Source organism: Prorops nasuta, unplaced genomic scaffold, assembly GCF_024137725.1.
Source record: "Prorops nasuta isolate Cenicafe-Biocafe unplaced genomic scaffold, Cenicafe_Pnas_1.2 PNAS00015, whole genome shotgun sequence".
NCBI lineage: Eukaryota > Metazoa > Arthropoda > Insecta > Hymenoptera > Bethylidae > Prorops > Prorops nasuta.
In genome coordinates, this window is record NW_027116812.1 from 6,065,476 (window position 1) to 6,087,356 (window position 21,881).

General features: G+C 35.6%; 1 protein-coding gene across 1 annotated transcript in view; it reads right to left on the minus strand.

Moving 5' to 3' along the window:
• LOC136778874 (peptidyl-prolyl cis-trans isomerase G-like) overlaps nucleotides 1–21,881 on the minus strand; it is an 89,284-nt gene that overhangs the window by 18,695 nt on the left and 48,708 nt on the right. Inside the window, exons 2-5 of the mRNA XM_066736021.1 lie at nucleotides 9,890–10,161; nucleotides 8,652–9,163; nucleotides 6,425–6,687; nucleotides 5,728–5,887 (exon numbers count right to left, since the gene is read on the minus strand). Of these exons, the coding sequence (XP_066592118.1) occupies nucleotides 5,728–5,887; nucleotides 6,425–6,687; nucleotides 8,652–9,163; nucleotides 9,890–10,161 (1,207 nt within the window). The remainder of the gene's footprint in view (nucleotides 1–5,727; nucleotides 5,888–6,424; nucleotides 6,688–8,651; nucleotides 9,164–9,889; nucleotides 10,162–21,881) is intronic.

Genomic DNA, 21,881 nt, shown 5'->3' on the forward strand with positions numbered 1-21,881 from the left:
TACATTCATTTCTTTATTTTTAATCAATCAAACTTTTCATATCTCGACGACAAGCTAGTAGTAGGTGCTCTATAAATCAAAAATATTTGCTATTCTGCGAATCTTGCTTTTTCAAGATTTTAATTCTTCTCCTTCTTCATGGGACTACTTTCCTTGTAATTATTGCTTGAATTTTATGAAGCAACGCTGCGGCTTGCCAGAACGTAAAAGATTTTGTTAATGATAGAGAACAAACGGATTCTTGTTTGAAATTAGATATAAAATTTTAAATGATGCGTCAAGTTGCAAAACTATTCAATTCAATTTTTCAAAATTTTCAAGGAATTATAAATTTATATCTAAAGTTTGTACATTTTTATGATATTTCTAAGAAAGTATGGTGCATGGGTTTTTATAAACATCTTTTATCCATAATATAGATTATGCGCACGCTGTTTCCAGATTCCAATTAGCAGAATATTTTTTCTTTTAATAAAGTTGAATTTAGCGAGTTTTGCAATTTGATATGCTTAAAATCTATAATATTATTATGTTGAGCGCTACAAACGATTCACTCGAGCTTTCAAGTGAAATAAGAAATACTGTGGATTTGCGAGGATAGTAAATCACGCAATAATTCATATATGGGTTTGGTTCTGATCGTTGAGATAAAAACGACAAAGTCGCGTGTGAAAGGAGCGCGCGCGCGTCATTTTAGTTGGCACAATAATTCAAATAAGACTGTAGTAGGAATTGATGCTAATTAGTTGTGGTCAATCACCATTTTAAAATATGTATTTAAAATTATATAGTATAAAATTCTAGGCTAGTACACCATAGTTTTTTCCTTTTTAGTGATTTCTATACATTTTGCAAGGATAAAAAAGTCTAATTATTTTGGAGAAAGTATCATTGCTAAAACTAATAATATAACATCGTTTTAACGCAATTCCCTTTCAAAGCTATAAGATAAAATTCATTAGCTACATCTTCTAAGCTAAATGTATAGGTACTACAATTTCTACCTTTTAATAATTTCTACAAAATTGCTAGGATAAAAAAGTTGGATTATTTTGGAGGAGGTATCTTTGCTAGTAATAGTAATATATACTATAAGTAATCATTATAACGCAAATTTGTTCAAAAGTAGTAAGATAAAATTCATTAGTTACATCTTCAAAATGAAATGTAGCTATTATGGTTTCTATATACCCTTAAGTGATTTCTACAAAATTGCTAGGATAAAAAAGTTGGATTATTTTGGAGGAAGTATCATATCTAACAATAATAACATAATTCGTCGAAACGCAATTTCCTTCCGAAACTGTGACATTAAGTTCATTATATCCATGCAGTGTTTAGTCATTTTACCTTTTCGTTGCTGTTATTATAGTCACTTTCGTCCATTCGTCGGATATTCGTGAAACGTGAGTTGTGCGATGTTTGCGGTGCTTTTCCATTATCAAGAGGGATTCGTAGTTTCATCGCTATTACACACACGAGAGAATTAGACATTTACGCGCCATTATACTGCGTATCTCCGTCGTCCTTTACACTTTCGGTTTGATGACGTTGCCACAGTTTATAGCAAAGCCAAAGGAATCTAATGGCTAATCATACCAGCAAGTTACTTCACAAATTCTCTCACGTCTCGTCATTTTCATTTGCATTTCTTCGTCCTGTCGTACAATCAATTTAATCGCGAGTTCTGCCAATCTTCGAGCAGTATCCAACAATGCATACAAAGTGTCTTGTTTCACTCATACCGAATCGATAAATTCATTTAGATAAAAAAATTGATTAAAACAATTTTTGTATACAATCTCTTTAAATTCGACACTTTTATGGTTAGACTCTATCAAATGTTTCTTATTGGTCAGGTATCGCTTAGGTAATACGAAAATTAATTAGGAGCTTCGACACTAATAACTTTAAATTTTAGTAGTTTTTTAATTAAAAGTTAAATAGAAAATTGCGCAAGAATTTCATTCTTTAAAAAATTCCTAATAAATTTTTATTTATTAATTAGACAAGAGTCAATCGACACTTTATGTTTATACTATACTATACTTCACTCTTAAATTTATGTTCAATTATCCTGAATTGTTAGTATATAATGAAAATACCATTTTCTCACCCTCGTATAACACACTCTATACAAAGATTTATCGAAAGAGACGAATCATTGAAATAATTCTATCGTCTGTTTTAAATTTGAATTTACAACTTTATACGCGTTTCAGGGCTTAATTCGATTGTATTCTACATTCGGGAAATCTACAGAATTGATCTTATAGAGTATCGTGAGCGTAATTGAGAAATACGGCGCCGATCTTATGTAAACGATAACGAGGATCTATGGTTAGGAAAATGTAAGCTGAGAGTACATAACTGTGAGTACACTATATTAGAAAGACACCCAATTCTCTAGTTTTTATATTATTCAACAGTTAATAATTTCGTAAATAGTTTCAACTGTAATAATGTCAATATAATTAATTAATTGTCAGCATTAAACCAAACACTGGAATTCCCCTCACTAGCCTTTCTCATATTTTTCTGCCACTCCCTTTTCAGCTTATTTATATATAAGAAATTTCAGTAGCCTCGTTGGTTCTCATTGAAATTTGCAACGTAAAAAAAACTAATGAATAATTATTTGTTTTTAAACAAGACTATTTAGTATTTTTATGGTTATTGCTTCAATCAGAATCGTTTAAAATAAGTAAAATGAAACATAAGTTGTGTAAGTAAGAGTGGTATAAAGTACAAATATTGCAAGAGGTTGTATTCACTTGGGTTTTGCGGCTTTTACTGAATTGCGGTTTTCTAAGCAGCCGTCGTCGGTTATAGTTAAAACTTCTGTGACAAATTGCTGGTTTGCTCAAATAACTTGTAAAAATTCGTCGAAAGATCGGCAAGTGCTGGCAAAGAAGCTCGCAATTACCAAAAGAAAATTATAGTCGAGTGTATGCTTTGTGAACCTAATTATTCTCTTTTTTTAAGGAGCTATGAATTTTTCTTCGTTAATTGTAGAAAAAAAAACCTATTTAGAGCTCATTTACATAATCGGTCAAGCATCGACAGCCCGTATACTACACTACATGAAACAATAACCTTTTCAAGGCTTTTAACAAATCTGCAAGTGTATACCATAAAGTATACAAACGTGTTTGCTTAAACGACTCAGCTGGACATAAATGTTTTATGTTTCATAATAGCCATAATTGCAATTTACTTAAACTATGATTCAGAAAACGCTTCAGATTCTACTTCTTTAAATAATTTAATACATTAATCCAGAACTTAAAAATCAGATAGGAGTACACACATTGGAGCTGTACAATTAAAACTGTAATATCAGTACAAAGAGAAAAATATATAATATACGAAATATATATATATATACAACTGGTAAACCGCATAAAAAATGAATTCATTTCCTGCTCCCCAGTAGCTACTCCTCCACATAACACAATGTTAATTATGAAAGATTACCTTTCTCCCCATATAAAATCGTGTCCAAACAGTTGAATTCAGTAGAAGGTATAAAAATTTCTGCTGTAACGTTATAGTTCGATAAAAAATATATAATTTAGGACCGAAGTAAAATTATGTGAAATTTGAATAATTTTCTGACATTTGTCGAAAGAATTTGATAGTTGTGTGTGTGTGTGTGTGTGTGGTTGACGGGAGTAGCGATGTCAAATGATATCCTTAATATCTATATATATAGGTATATATAATTCGATATGCAATAATAAGTTTGAAAAATTTGTTTTCCGGTTGGTCTTTGTTCGTTTGGTCATAAAGGAAAATACGTTGAATGTTATACAGGTGTAACGCTTGCAAGTAAATTGGACAAATTGCGTAAGGGAAACCTGAGCGTTCTAACTATGCATACCCAACTATTTCAAGTTTGAGTTTGAAACTGGCAAAGTTGCCACAGAGATCCAAATGCGAAAATAAATTGTTCGTTTATTTTCCTGATAATCACGCGTTACTGGAACTAGCGCTGAATAGAATATTCGAGTAATAACTAATGAGAAACATAGATAGTGATGATTGTAAAGAACCGAGCAAACTCTCAAAGCTTATTCATTCTATGCACAGAAGGAGTGCACTACATATCTGCGTGAAGCATGTGAATTTTTAATGATCGTGCATATAGACTTCAAGTTACTTTATGAGGTAAACTGGAATATATCATTAAAATTCTTTCATATAGTGATGGAAAGTAGTCGTATACATAGCATTAATAAAATTCTAATATCTTGTTATGATGAATACTAGTACAGATATTTTAAAACGAATAAGAACTGTGAATTAAATTAGCTAGTTCAACAATGCTTTTATTCCTTGCTTTTGATCTTTTACTAAAGCGCTAAAAGGGTGACAGGAAAATAAACGAGTTTACGATATATAGACATTTAGTATAATTGAAATCATCAATTTCAATTAAGTAATTATTATAGATTATTAACTGTACGACTAGAAAATTGTTGTATTAATTATTTTGTGCATTAACAACTTTCTTGCCGCTTATTTATTTCTCCTTGGAATTTTTAAGGTGGTTCAATGGCTCGCGTGATCCTTATCACCAGGATAATTAATAACGATTTTGCAGAAAAATACGAATTGATAAAATCGTTTTTCACTGGGCAGACAAATGACAAGTTAATTGCGATCGGCAGGAATAAGGTGACCCTGTTCCCGGGACCACCCAACGCAGAATATTACCATCAAATCTGATTTCACTTCGGCTGATTTATATCAGCCCTCGATCTCCCACTTTGAAATTGCTGGAAGAGACAATGACGATCGGCAAATGATGACTGGACCACTGCACGAATCGTCGCTAAATATCGATCGATATATATATATATATATATACTGCACATATTTTTCTATAAACCAATTTTTGGAGCCTCTTAAGACAAATTTTCCGTTTTGAATTCTGTGTTTTGGTCATAAACCACGCCAAAATAGGATTAATTAATGAACAATCCATTCTAATATATATTAAAATAACATATATACCGGATATTAATAAAAAATGGCAATCTTATTATACTTTAAAATGAAAAAAAATGATAAGTTAAAGAGAGGAACGTATCAGAGATCAAAGACAGGGAAATATGAATACAAAACTGTACAACATTACGAAGCGTAAAAAATGAATCGTTACATTAAATCTAGAAACGAAAAGGAATATTCATTCTACGAAATTCTACCGCATGCGTGTATATTATGGACCATTACACGGGCTTGAAACGAAAACAAATGTCAATGATACTTTTGTAGGCGTTTTAATGACGGATGGCGGCGCATTGGAAAATAAAAGTAACTCTGCATCGTAAATCGTTAATCACCGTGCAGGCTAAATTTTAAGCCCGGCGTTATTGTTACGGCGGGCTCCGCTTTTCTCATTGAAAAAAATGCCTTTTACCACCCCCTTTTCTACCGCAACGATTTCCCTCGTAAACCGCAAATCAAATTGGCCACAACAGCGATTACAGTTTAAAATTCAAGCATTAATGCGAGCTAGCTTTATACAGAATTAGTCGTTTCTCGTAAGGTTAATATATAAATCGTTTAGAAAACGCTAATAGTAGAACAGTTGAAAATAGTTCTCATCGATTGGTATTTTTAAAATACATGTCGCAACATAGAGTTTGCATTACACTGCATGGCATATACCATTACGGGACTGATAAGAATCTGCATGACTGTTTCTACTGAACTTACCCGGATGTCCTTGTAGTTAACGAGGACGTCTGTGGTGAAGGTCGAGTTCGCCGGACTCGGTTTGTTTTTCACGCTGGGGAATATGACACCACGGTTCCTAGTGGCTGACCTCTGTGAACTCGATGGCGTTGGGGTCATTGGTGTGGTTGCAGGTGCATTACTGGACAGCGAGGACGTTGACGATGTTGACGTTGCCGTTGGTATCGTAGGGATTGGAGTGGTCGACACTGTCGACAACGGTGTTTCTGTTCCAATATCATCCGTCAGACCGATGTACCTGACGACACAAGTGGTTGCATAGACTACATATATATATATATATATATATATATAGCACTTGCCAAAAGATTTAATGTACGAATCTCGACGAAAAAATGTACGAGTGAAAGTGAATACGAGCGGTGCTGAAGAAAAGCAGTTCAATCAATGGAGAATTACAGGAATTCCTATTTTAAGAAAATGTGGTGACGAAAGAGCACCACAAAGTGCACGTGTGAAAATCGTCGAGGTTATCTATAGAATGATCTGGGTGTCCAGGTAGAAAGAGGACTTATTACCGAGTAAAAGGGCCTAAAGAAATAACGTAGCGCAATAAACTTGTTGCAAGCTGGTGATAAATTTCGAGTGGTCACGGGTGTTACGTTTATAGCGATCTTTTTTTCTCGTTACATGGTAGCAAGTTCAGATGAGTGCTAACCTGCTTGGGTCATATTCGACGAGTCGATCGATCGTGGGATCGAGCAGCAGCTCGGCGGGGATTGGTCGTTGAGCCAGGGTGGCTACGTCGTCTTCCTGTTTCTTCAACCTGCTCTCCACGCCTTCCAAGTTCTCGATGATCTTGTTCGTCTTCGATCTCAGATCAGCGTGGATCTCGCTGATGGCTCGTTCCTGACGTTGCGTTTGCGTCAACAGCTCGTCCGATTTCGGCACCAAATCATCCACCGAACTCTTCGTGCCCACCTGAGAACCACCAGAAAGAAAATCACTGTGTAGTTTTCACCAGAACCACGCCGAACTTTCAGCCTTCAGTCGTAAAGCCACAAAATTCCTTCGTAAAACTCCGGCTTTAAACTGAATTCCGGAAACGTCCGTGTAAATATTTCTCTTTACCGCCTCGCTTTTAAAATTCATTGAATTGATAAACATATTACTTAGAGGTTTGCGCAATTTCAGCAATTTGCCATAAATGCATCTTAAATAATACCGCGGTCATAAATACCATTCGAATCCATCATTGAAAATTGCGTTTTCCTTTCTACTCTTAAATCTTTTCAGCGGTGCGTAAAACGCGGGCATTGCTCGGAAAATTCTTTCGCGTTTCCCGAATGACACCGCGCTTTCCCGCAATTATCTATATTATAGGGTCGGACGCTCAAAACTCTCCAAAACATGCACGTAAGAGAAAATTAATATTTCTTTGTATACGAAGATACGCGTCTTTCTGCATCTTTGCTTTAAAGAGTTTTTTATATATATATTCATATATGTAAACCACGCGTGATTTTCACAATTTTTGAAGTAATGAGTGACTGGCCCTTCCAAAACGTTCGGTCGTGCTCGAGTTCAGCACTAGGTCAGAAAAGTAGCCTCGTATACATTCGACGATGGTAACAGTATCCGCACCACACCGAACATTTTCCTTTCTCTTGTTCGAAAGTCACATGTATATTCTGCGCAAACAGTACCGTTTCCTACGCGAACAATCTAATCGACGTTAGTTTTCCTGCTAACCTATATATAAACATATACGTATACATTTTGAAAAATCAACTGCTAAAAAGACAAAAAAAAAAAATAAAAAAACTCCCTATTAAATCACAAAAATAAAACACGTAAAAATATATTCCATCAAATTTCGAACAAAATCTTGTTTAACGCATAACAGAGTGAGGCAATAAACAGCCCCTAGAGCATTAGAGATAAGAGAACATTATCTTATTTTATACTTATTAAAGATCTCAATTTTTTAAGAACCTTTCCAAAGTTCCTTTCTATTTGTGTTCTAAAATGTCTTACGCAAAAATTTCTATGTCTCTCAGAGTTACGCAAATAAATTAATTCGTATACTCTAGTTGTGAGACGTCATAAGAGCCTTAGCTTATATTTAGCATAATGGTACATTAACGTTATCGATTATAGGCTATTAGATAAGCACCATTTATTCCGTATATACAACATATATAGATCACCATCACAATGATAAACGATCAATGACAAATGAAATGAATCAATCGATACGAAATAACGCGAGGGTTTCAATAGAGAAGCAAAAATATTACACACACGATGATGATGGAAATTGATTTGTTACATCGAGAAAGCGTCGTTCGGAGGGAAGGAATAGTTTGCGCGAATGGCGGAGGAGGACATTACGTCACTGGCGTATCTGCTATCAGGGTTTACAGGTGTACTTAGTCAGCTGTATCGGACATCTGTGACGCGAGCGCAGGTAGACAGCAAGTTGGCGGTTACGACAGAATGCAGATTCATTTCAGGGCCAAGTGAGTGTAATATCGCATTACCCTCAGTCCGTTGCATTCCAATCGCCTCTGGCAACCCCCACTCGGACCAACCGCAAGAAAACAGACCGCATTGTTTTCTACACGCCTCGAGACTTCTCCATATTCCTATAACCCGATTTATCCCACCACCAGAGCAAAATTATGTTATCTCTCCGTATCTACATCTGCAAGCTCCAACTAAGAGAGCATCGTTCCATTTTTAAAACGACGATTTATCTTTGACACACCGTAGTCCCTCGATTCGTCTTACCGGAGGATGCTTCGAATTCATAGAATTAATCAATTTAATGGCACGAGTACCTTCGGTTTGGTTAATGCACCTGGCGAGGATAATAAATTAGCACGGTTTGTCGAAAGTGATCGGGAGTGTATAGTATGGCGGCGGACTGTGGAAGAACTTACCACCACGTTCCAAACTTCATCCATCTTTTCGGAAACGGTGAGCATCGGGTGCATCTGTTGGACGATACGATCGATCTTGCTCTGCTTGGGTGGTGACTGCGTGGTCGTCGAGTTGTAAGCGTTTCTCGCGTCCTTATCTACCACCGCATCGTGCACGTCGCGAATCATATTGTAAACCGCTCCTAGATTATCCGATACCAGATTCATGTGGAACTGCAGCTTTCGGTCCATGTTGCCCGTCGCTTGACGCAGATTCTCTATCTCGATGGTCACGTGATTCATCACCTCGTTGCTCATTGCCTTCGTGATCTCGATTACATTCATGCTGACAGGTTTTTTCTCACTGGCTTCGGCGTTTATGTCGTCGCTCGGCAGGAAATTGTTGTCCAGCTGGTTCTTTAGGTTCACCAGTTTGTTGTCGATGTCCGAGACTTTTTGGTCTAGCGAGATAAGCTTCTCACCAAGGGACTCCGGAGATGGTTCGTCGTGATGAATCAGACGTATTATAGGAACTGTAAAAACCACCACTCTTAATTATTCGATCCCCTTCAATTTTATATAAGTATCATGTACTTGTATTATGTTGCAGGATGTAATTAATAATTCTGCTATGTAGACCGGATTAGAATCATTCTAGCTTTGACAGTCAAATACTTACGGACATTATTGCTCAATACTAAATTATTTTGTCAAGTTATGAAATCACTTGTTTCGTCTGTTAACATATATATATATATATATATACAGATTCTCGAGCAACATTTCATGGAGCAATATTTTTACAAGTCATAGGAGTTTACGTGTAATATATACCTAGATCTTGATCGCTCTGGGCTATTTTGGCTGTGGACAGAAATTAATCTATAGTTTCTCAGAGATGCGAGATTATATCCTATCGATTTGCAACGTCAATTAAGAACCAGCCCAGTGTCTGTGTGTATCGATTGTTTGTTGAGATTACGTTGTATAATTTTAAGGGATTGTTTTGATAATGCATATACCAGTACATTAAAAGTGAAATGGGAATTTGTAGCTATGTATGTATACAAAATAAAGTTCGTTGAAAATGATAAAATTGACCGATAAGTTTTGTATATAGTGTAATAATATGCTTATACAGAGTAAATACACGTTAATATTTTAATATCATTGTGTATATATATATATATATATATATATATATATATATAGTAGGTGTGAAGATAGGATCTTACGTGTAAAAGTTATATAAGTTATACCTTCGTCTTGTCCACTTCTGCTTTCAGCAGCCCTAGTTGCCTGATTGAGATCTATCGGAAGTGGTGGTTGAGCATGGAAAAGTTTGAGATCCAGCGTTCTCAATTTCGTAATTACTGCGTCTGTTTTATCTATATTGTCGTTGACGCGAGAATCAAGTGCCTCCACCCTTCGCATCAAATGTTCCACCGCCTTGTCCAAATTCTCGATCCTCTGCAATTTTGACTCCAGCGTCGACACGATAACCTCGAATACATTGAACAAATATTGTTCCCTGAAAACAAACAATTCAATATTATTTTATCAATATTGACTTTCCTTTTCATAAAAACAAGCAGACGAAACGACACAGTATAATAGATTATAAGTATTCATTTAACTAACGTATTATTCACTACAAAAAACGTTGAATAATCACTTGGAAGTTTAGGTCCCTATTAGCCGCGCATAGCGACTGAGGGAATTTATTTAAAAAAGATTGCTATCTCATTGTCCAAATTACCGAGTATTATAGGCTGCTCTGCAGAACGATCTATTATATTTCGCACTTCTCTCCTGGACTGCCTATATAAGCGATACAAAAAGTTTGAGTGCGTAAAGGGGAGTGTAGGGTGAAAAAAGGCATATGTTAAGAGGCCATTTAGCATATAATTAGCCCTAGATACAAGCCAGATTACCTGCGCGATACATGATTATCAAAAAAATTTAAATCTGAAGAAAAATGACTTTTTTGATTCTTATGGAGTTTTATTTATTTAAAAAACTGTACTTTGCGACATACAAAAGAAAGCAGGATAAGCATTGACGTTTATAATACTCTCAATACGTTCGTTCCACTTTTTAGGAGATTTACGATAGTTAACGCGAAAGCGAAACCGTCGCCGTGTACATTTAAACGATCTTTAATATCCGCAAATTCGTACAGATAATTACTTGGTTGGCTCGCATCATCGCCTGTCCGGAAGAGAAATGTATGGATTTTTTAATGGCTTTTATTTGTTTTTTAATCCGCGATTTCCCATAAATTATTCATGAGTTATGGCGACTGAAGCTTTGAAAAACACGCTGCGTAGAAAAATATAGTATATGTGTATTGATATGGAAAATTTTCTCTATATGTAAATTAATGTTAGGTATAATTTATGAAACAGTTGGCAAACGTGAAAATTCGAAAGCTTTGTTTTTAGGAGATTAAGGAAAAAACACCACGAGCATTTGCAAGAAGAAGGAAGTTATACTTGTCGAGTAACGTTGGCATTCGAAGAACTTTCCGCTCTCATTCGGTAAACGTCAGTGATTTTCGTTATAATTTATAATTATCCGTAAAAGACCCTGTGGAAACCTTTTAGAAAATGTAGGTCTCGATAGATTTGTCCATAAATTTGAAAAACTGTTGCGTGTCCCTTTCTTATTACAAGTTTTCATGATTTTAGTTCTATGCATTTTCAATTTAATTTACAGAGAGATTAATAAAAAGTACTTTTTACAATCTAATTCTAATCAAAGTTTTTGCTTAACCTTGGCTGAAGTTTTAAAGGCTGTACGAAAATCATTTTAAATGTAAAGCCGTGTTTTTATTGTATAAGTTATAGTAGCTGATTTCGAGAGCCATCGGAGCCACCATATTAATGTACTGTTTAATTCAAGCGCGCACTTACGGGATAATTATATTTGAAATTAATGGAATATCGAAATTTGAGCACTTATGGAGCTTAAACGTTATTTTAACGAGAATCGTGACCACGAGAATTTTCGGATCAGAAAGGTACAACAACAGTTTCCTAAAGTAATGGGCAAATCCACCAATACCCCATTTCCATAAGTTTTTTATGGGATCCTTTGATTATATCGTGGCTATCAAACAGTCTTTGGAGGTATTCTTCCTTGTTTATACATCTCTCTAGTCATTATTTTAACTTAAAAGGTTTTCATGTACATATATTCTATATTTTATCTGTATATATAAGTACTTATTTATTAATTTCTATTAGCTAATTATCATTTCTAAATTACCACTAGGATAGAAAGAAGCTTGAATTAATAAGGCGTCTGCGCCTGAAAGACGATAAATGGACGATAAGGCCATGTCAACGATCTCTTAATGTTAAAGAGTGCTCGTCAAGAAAGTCATGGTAAGGTCGACACCGAAAGATTCCAAAAGATGGAGTGGGGACGTTAAAAATGTTATGGAAAAATTACTATTTTTATTCCATTACGAAAATTATAATATTATTGATTCATTTATATATATGTATATCGACCAGACATACTGTAAACACAATTACGTCTGTTTAGGAACATTGACGAGAAAAAGGAAGAAATTTAGGTAACTCTATATAGAGAGCACACTATGCTATATATGCAGTGATCAGTTCCCGAGTGGCTGCACTTGCGTATACACACACATAATTGATTGAAAGTGAAATTCGGGCATTACCTAACGACTCGAGTCGGAGCAGTTTCATCGTCACTTTAGGTCCAGCGTGAAAAAGAAATAAGAGGCGAATGGGAGTGCAGCCGGGTATGTAATAAAAAGAAGTCGAAGACTGCATGAATGAAAATGGACCGAGCCTGGCGAACACGTTTCTGCGAGTTATCGTACTTCCCCCTATTGCGACTCCTCATTGCACCTACAGCGTTCCAAATAAAAATAAATTAACTTTCGATCAAAGCATACACAACCAGCTTATAAATATATTCCTATGGAGTACCTATATATATTCTATTTTAATTGCCATCTTTATACGAGTACATTGGTCTATCAACTTTGTAATTCAAAGTGATTGCAGCAAATAATAAAATTATAAAAGACTGCAGATTAAAGAACTACACTGTTTAACTAGCTTTATTATTCTTAAAAATTGTAAAGAATTATTGCGGAACTGCAGTTTTATTTATTTGTTTTAGAAAAAGATCGGAATACAAATTAGGCATATTATGCATAAACATCAGCAAGAGGAACGAATGCCTAGATTCGTTCTATCGTGAAATATCAGTGGTGGAAGATCTGCCTTGCGAAACTTCCGAGAAACTCGACTGGTCCATGACCTCCTGGATTTCACGTTCCACGTATATAAACGCCTGAGGAAAGACGTTGAAAATCATGCGATACCCACAAGAGAAGGTTGTACTGATTCGCAAAGTAGAATTATCCGTGCTAAATGGTAGAGTGATGAACTGTCAATCATTCTCAATAGAGTCATGATCGATTTGGCCTTATTAGAATCTCATCTTCTAATATCAAAGTTTTATTTTGACTAATGGAAATTAGTTCGGACAGAAATTTCAAAGGCTAACGCGATTCCAATCCTATAATCAACTTTGGTGACTGAGAAGGACGCATTTCTGATGAATCTTATATACCAACACATTAGATCACGATGGAGAAACTGACAGTTTCCTGAAGGACCTTATTTACACGAGCGAGCAAATTTTTCACTTGCTTAGATCCTTAGCGCGATATAATAATACTTGAATTTATTATAATTATATTATTATTTATAGTGAATATGACATGTTTGAAATTAGTGTCAAAATTACATGTAGTAAAGCTTATATATAATACGTACAATCAGAATAAATGATTTTATTCAAGTATAATGCGCTAAACAACCGAAGAATAAAGGAATTAACTCATTTGACTCAGAGCGAGGTTGAGAAACAAAAATTTATACACCAAGCATTATGAAATTTCTATACCAAATGCATTTATGAAATCTTTTGGAATTTATATATGTTTTTGAGAAAGATTACGATTAATGAAGAAGTTCTCGGAACGTTATTCTCTTCGTGGGACATTTTACAGGAATGTGAAAACGAAAGCGTTGTGTAGTTAAAAAAACTGTTACTCTTTCCTGCGACATTCTATCAGCATCTTCGTGAAAAAGGAGTCTTGCCACGTGAAAAAGCCGCGCGTTCCTCCATTAATTCCTATAGAGCAACACTGCAGCGCAAGGAATTTGGCCGTAACGGATCTTTCGTGCGATTCTTTTAGAATCCCGAAGCACTAATCGTCCGGCAATAATAGATCAGGGCTACGACCCGCGCGTACCAAATTAGAGATGAAACTCTTGCAATTAAATGATTTTCCCTCGATGCTCGATTACGCTTTCTCCTCGCGCCCTATCTCGCTTCAAGCGATTCCAGATGAGATCTTACTATGTCTGCGTGCTTAATCATTGCTTCCCAAGTAATTGGACCACCGGAAAGATCAGCTTTATCGAATTTATTTGCGTCTTTGTAACTGATTAGCTAAAATTGCCCAGGCATTACTCTTGCACGACAAGATAAACGCTATAAATTGATTTGCATGGCTAGCATGGCTATCTCTAGAGTGTTTTTCTTTAATGCCTGTGTTAGAATGATTTTGTGTTATTTGACTATATAGAGTGTGAACACACATACACGTGCACGGTATAATCATTGTTTGATTTAAATCTGAATCGGACACAGTCAAAGAAATTAATCCTTCATTTGCACACTGGGCTATATTGCTGTAGCCCCGAAATTGTGTTCAAACTTAGCGTTGAATGACTGCTGCACTCTTCTGGAACAGCAAGATACACTGGAGATTATTGTATAGGTTTTAGGAAATTTGTCCGAGTAGTATAAGAGTATAGTGGTAAAAGTTGGAGGGATAGGAAACGCGCAACGATAGTTGCAATGGAGACTGAAATTTCAGGAAAGATCAAGCGTGGAGAAGCGGAAGAAAGTGGAACTAGCCGGAGGCCACCTGCTGGACTTTTAACCTGCCATTATTCGCGTGTGCGCTGTCCAGTTGTTTATCGCTACACGAAGTGAACCGATCCACTGTGGATTTAAGTGCGCCCTAACGCTCGGTGATTTAGCGGGAATTAAGATCATACAGTCCAGCAGCCACGATCACTCACCGATGAGTACCTCGTAAATTGCAACCAATGGGCGTTGTCCTCCTTATGCCCTTTGGCGAAAATACGTGCAGAGTCCTCGAAGGAAAAAGCACGCGGTATAATCCCAGGCTCGAATCGTTTAAACTATTATTTCTTGTCCTTTCTTTCCTTTTTATATTTGTCAAATTTTCAAGGAACGCAGAATAATATATGTAAGTGCTATAGTATACAGATGACACTATTTTATAGAAGAAAAAGTAAATAGAGAGAGATTTTTAATGAACAGAAAATTGCGTCTATGGATTGAATTGTCTAAATAAACTATTTATTCAAACCTTTAGACAATTTATCAAGAATATTATTAGGCATGACTGCATAGAATAAAAACATCGAATTAAGGCATCAAGTTGCAAAGCTTGTTGAATTTATTAAAGATTGTGAAGAAAATTTAGTGCTTCTTCAGAAAAATTCTTTTGTCTATAGATGGATATTAGAGTTTAAATAAATAAAAAATAGTCTTTTGTCTGTTTTGAATGTAGTAAGGTTTGCAGTCTCATGGCTCAATTATACGTTCTGGAAAGATTGAAATAAAAGACTTACAAGGGAGGGAAAAAAGAAGGCGAGTGAAATTTTATGCTCTCTTCATGGCAATTGTTTGTCTGGATTGCAAATTAATAACAGATCGTTGGTGCGCGTCAATCATCATAATAAGGAATGTCTTTGCAACAGCGTATGTCTCTCAGCTGCTTCTTTTACAGTCTGTGATCTTCCTAATGCGCCGACAACGACTCTTCAGTTGTAATGCAAGAAAGTTCGTATGAGGCAAATGAAAGTAGACACTCGACTCAAAAGTCAGCCAAATTTAATCACAATAATTACACAAATATTAATCTTTACTTTAGAGAACCCGTTACAGAAAGGCTGGGACAGGAAGTTTGATGGACTGTCAAAAAGGTAGTATGAAAGTCGATCCACCTTAGAGCAGTAAAACAGTCGACATAAAACATATATGTATATGCATGTTATATCGAGAAATGCACACTTGGGGATAAAGCGATTTGCATGCCAATGATACACATCTACAGGACCTTTTTCTATTTTAAATATAGCACTCAGTACTAGCATATTACGTTTAAACTAGCAATAAACGTAGTGAGTGACACAATTTGAGAAAAAAATTATATTTATAATGAACAGTGGAAGTTATTAAATGGAACATGCGATTAGAAATCAACGTTTTCAAATTTTATTCAATCTCACAATATGTAGTATGATTAAATAGGATGGATGGGCGAGATATGTAAAAAAATTAAGGAGTTGTGTAGGAGAGATAGTTTGAAACAACTAAATTTTCTTAATAAATATATATATATATATATAATCCGTAAGTATATATCCATTTAAATTTTGCCGAAATTTTAACAATTCAAAAAAACCTGAAAACTCCTATTAAAGTAAAACTGTACTAACGACTTACCCCACAAACCAACCAGTCATATAACCTGCACATTTTAAGGATGAAGTGTAAGTGTAAGCTTTCTACTCGCTTCTTTTTTTGTTTTTCTCCACATTATTGCGAGACGAAGGAAAACTTCCTATTAAAGCCGAACTAAACTCGACTAGCCCAGATAGTAGCACGATGAGCTATAATTCACTTGTTTTATCATGATCGTTGGCTTTCGGTCTTGGAAATATATTGGAAATTCTAGAAAATCTTCGAGCTCCGAATATCGAAGAATCAAATGACAACAAAATTCTGAGCATTTACATATAATGCTAATCAAACGAAATACTCTTGTTTTACCGCTATCATTCTGACTTTCGTTTCGCATTCGAAATGCTCGAGGCTAGACATTTGGAGCTCAAAGATTTGTGAGTATCATGGACATTCCCTATTGTTAAACGAGGTCTTACGATTACAAGACACAAAAGAATAAATTTAATCGCTCTTCGTGCTAAGATTGGGATTTTTTGGAATTTAATCCAGCTTTATAAGAAATTTTTCTCTATATCAGAATATAATTGAGAAAAAAGTGAATAAAAATCTTAACAATTGTTATTACGCCACTTGTAAAGTTCATGGTGCCATAAAGGACTAAGTGCTCCAGATTTGGGAGTTATATAAGTATTTAACATTTTTCTATTTTAATATTTAGTACTTACACTTTTTATCAATTTGTTATTATTTTAACTTGGTTATAATTTAAAAGAACTCAGCAATTAAATATTTATTGATAAAAGCTACTTGTAATCATCTCTCTTACAACTCCTTAAATCTTCTAGAAATATCTGCAAATCCTTAGTTTTATTATCAGCTCAGTTGTCGTACAAGATTTAAGCACAGTTAACACTAAATATTGACACGAATTTCTGAAAGTAGCGGTCGCGAACGTATTACGTGGAATTATCCGAGGATGTGTAGCGATATTTCAAAGCATATACCACTCAAGAGTGTATAGAGTAGTGTTTTCTCCGGAATTATCGCTTGGCAAGAAGAAGCTCAACGATGTATGTACGTACACGGGACGTGCAGGATGTTTCCGTGATTACAAGACAGGGTTCAAAGTACACAAAGCAAATGGGAGCAGCTGTAATAAAGATGAACATAAACCTTGACATGAAAATTAACATCTTCCAGAGAAATTTGACACACGAGTAATTTTCTCCGAGGAGATAGATAGAGATTTCAGGAACTATTTTCGAGACATTTAGCTGTTTCGGTAGAATTATTGATATTGCGGGAAAAGAAGTAGGTAACGACGTGGCATAAACGCTATTTTGACGGAAGTCTTGACGTTTTATCGGTGGGATTAGCTGGAAGCGTGCAAAAGTCAGCAGGTAGCACAATAGACTTTATATAATATATATACATATATATTCGAGAGAAAGAAAACGTGGAAAGAATATAAAAAGAGGCGGAAATAAAGGAAGACATCGCGTTTTTCAGTCGTGTACGCGCGCGAGCGATTTAATTAAAAATGAAAAGAAACTTTTGTTGGCTCGATTGGCTGATTTGCATTGGAGGCTGCAAATTTCTTCGTTACAGCTAGCACTTCCTGTAGAATGCGGTGATCCCGCCGACAAAGCACAGCGAACCAGTGAAATTGGCTTCCTTCGACGCTTCTGCCGTATCGTTGAAAGGTCGAGCGTGTTCACCTTTGTTGAGGCTACCGTGTGCTGTCAGGCATCCTAACGGTGCAAAAGTAAAAGCAGAAGCGACTTCTTTGACCGGTGTACACTCTTCTACCTGGCCTCGATTAATTACCAGCCAACTTAGAGCTATCGTTCGTTCACACCTTTTACCACGAAAGATTATCATCTGCCGTGATCGTCTCTTGTTTTTTACTAGTAACGAGGAACCCTTGTTATAACGTCTATTATGCAAACCATGGTCTTTTTTATTAGACAAGTTCACCGGTCAATGGCCACAACATCAGCTCTTTCACTAATACGCGAAACTTACAAACGAGCAGTAGTTCCAAGAAAGGCGCGTGCTTCTTTCTTATTTAACTTGGTCCTCGACAAATCTCGCATTTATAATCATGAAAGAAAAATATTTATGAATATTTATGTTATTATTACTGTCACGCGTAATCACTCGGCTAATTATCAGCTTCCCAGATACATTGTGGAAGTCATAAACGAACCACTGAACTTCTGCAGTGCACGCAACATTTTTTCATCGATTATATATATTCGTATTACAATAGCTTTTTAATGAGAAATTTTGACGCGTCGCTTGTATTTTTGAAAGAAATTTATTAAATTCTGTAAAAATGTATATTTTTATGATATCCTGGTTTCTATACAGTAACGGATGTTTGTATTTGTGAAATCGCGGTAAAATGTCCTTGATACACTGATAAACGTAGTTTGAAAATCGCAGAACTTATTTTATCCTCGCTAGTATATAGGTTTATCTGTTTAGAAATGCGAATAGTCTTGACATAATTACAATTTCGTTCCTGATTTTCTTTTCAAAGTGCGAAATCACGATTGTTCGCAGACTATGGTTGATTTCGTCTTGCGAATTGGAGAAAGTATAACTGCGGTGAACCACGAAGATAATATTTGTTTAAAGCACACGATCCCTGCCTTAATCCTAATTCAGACATAACGGAAACTGAAGAGGGTGACTCTCGAGAAGAAAGTGTATGTACGCAAATGAGAGGAGCGTGGATCATCCCGCGATCTTCGAACAACTCGACAAACAAATCTCTCTCTGCAAAGTCAAGATTTACACTCCACGAGAGGATTGCGTGAGGCTTTTCGCGCGCAAATTAGTTGTCTAAGAAATCAAATAGACTTTTGAAATACTCCCACGTCACGATTTAGCGACACCTCTTTGCATCAATACATGCACGTAGTACGAGTCCCCCTCTTATCAATGCCAATTTCGGGTGAAGGCTGAAATGCGGGGAAATTATGCCAATGAAGTTGGCAAAAAATACCGTCAAAGTGAAAGGTGATGAATGCTGTTTTTGCAAATAGCATGTGAAAAAATGTTTGATTAACGTTTTGGACCGTATCGCAAAACTTTATACTGATCTAGGAAAATGCTAATGAAGATTTTGAGTGGACATTCGAGATTATCTCCGGGAGATATCTGATAGAATCCGTGGCCATACCTCAAGGAAATGACGAACAATCGTAAATAAACGAAATAAGTATATTTAAATTATGAAAAAGCTACAGTTTCAACTCGGTTAATAGTTTTAGTTTACATTCGTACGTCGTCTTCTACAATAATTCGATGATTTTAAGACTCTGACAAACTTTTATCGATAAACATCAAGATTTTATCAGTAATAAATTTTGACAAGTATGTTTTTTTAACGCGACGAGATTTGGGTGCCTATATATAATTAGTATAAGTATTAAGTTGAGAATATTATACTAAGATGCTAAATAGCGAGAGTATTAGTTGTACTCTTATATTTTTCTGCGTTTCTTGTTTTGGTATAGCTGCAGCGTATCGTAGGTGTGCACCAGCTGTGGTACAGTTAAGGTAAATAGGTTACGGTGTAGTTTCACCGAGCTTGCACGTACACCACGTAATGGATCATTTTCCAAACTTTTTTTCAAACACTCGTCGCGAAGTGCTTGAAGCAGTTGGAAAACTAGTTTCATCTAAACTCTCTATCAGTATTTTCAACTCGCTCGTTGCGATAAACTATGCGGTATCCCGCTGCTTTAACGCTTCTATATAGTAATTTGTTCCTTCTTCCTTTATGCACGATGCATTTGTCAAAATTGCTATCGGCTAATAATGCATTCGTGATTCGCTGCTGTATAATTGACAACGATATAAATGAGTCTGCGAGATTTCCGCCGTGAACTTTAAATATAATAATAATATTCAATATATGCATTCCATCATAGCGCTCATCACGAAATATCGCGATCATTATCGCTTTTATTTTCTATATATGAATATTACTCAAGATAAAATTTCGTTCCTGTATATAGCTGTTTATTGAAACATTTTCGAAAGTTTTTCTCAATAACTGCTCTCTGGATAAACTTTATCTATCTCTAATAATATTCAAAATGCATTCTATGTATTGGAAGCATCAAGTTTTTTTTCCATTACTGGTCATGAAATAATTGAGGTAATTGGAAAACTAGTTTTATCTAAACTCTCTATCAATAATTTTAACTCGCATGTAGTGATAAACCATGTGGCATCCCGCTGCTTTTACACCTCCTGGTAAATTGCACTTTCTTCCTTTATGTACGATGCATTTGTCAAAACAACTAACAGCTAATAAATCCATTCCTGATTTGTTGTTGAATAATTAACACTGATATAAATGAGCCTGAAAGATGTCCAGCATGACATTTAAACATCTCTAATAATGATTAAAATGCAAGGAGATAACATTGTCAAGCTACTATTAAGAAAATTACTTTCTCTATATTTGAGATATGGAATTTTGTTATCTTTTGGAAAAGACAGAGTTATCATCATAACTTAATCTTAAATATTTTTAATGTAGGTCATCAGTAATGATTGATTTAATAAATAATAATTGTTTCCAATCAGAAATGTATTTAGTGCTAACTGCTTTCTTGATTAGATTAATTCGCATACATTATTTCAATTAATATTATCTAATATCTCCCCCTCCCCCCCCCCCCCCCACGTGCATTCCGTTATTGCGAGTCCTGTACGAATATCATTAATGTATTTATATTCCACATGAATATATGTTATTCAAGAATTAATTTCATACCTATAGCTGATAGTAGATGTTGAAAATTTGATAATGTCGGTCGCGTATGCAATTTAATGAATGGTAATTATGCACGATCGCAGGTTAAATAAATTTATATAGCATATTGAAGTAGAGTGAAGGCGTGTGCATCGGGTAATTTCATTCACGGGCGCGTCCTCAATGGAGGGCTAGGCCATTCATTCATCTTGACATTTCCTCTTTTAATGTCAGACCGAACCTTCGTCTCTCCCGGTACGAGAGGTCACTGATGATCGCTATCGAAACAGCTCCTTTCACGGTCAGTTACACTTTCTGGCTCTCCGCAATTTTTCCCTATCAGATGAAGGTCACCGATATTCATCGACCTTAACTCTCTACTCCATAACAATTTTATTCACACGATATCTATCCTCGACATCCTCCGAATTTATGGCGATCATTCAAAACTACTTACACTCTACAAAGTATCTCTATAGTACACTTTAAACTCAATTATAAAACGTACCAAGCTCGTTAGTTTTCGCGCAGAGTTTCTCCTAATCGACTTGATTGATTAATTTTGCTACAATCCGGAGCAGCACTGATGTAATTGATTAGAAGATATATATATAGGTATATAAGATTCTAGACAGATCATGAATTTATTGAGAAATCTTAGGAAAAACTGCATAGACGTATTTATAGAACTCGGTTGTCATTTCTCGAGAGAGACAAAGCAGTCTTTCGTGCCTGTAATAGGATTTGTATTTTCCGTAGGCTGCGAGCTGGTTAACATTAGCCGTTCGATTGAAACTGGTCGTAGAAACGTCGCCACTGTCATTACCTGGTAGCGAAAGGGTTACTTGACGAGATTTCACTCGGTTGGACGAAAAAATTGCATTTGCGTGTGCAGTCGGTCCTTCGAAAAG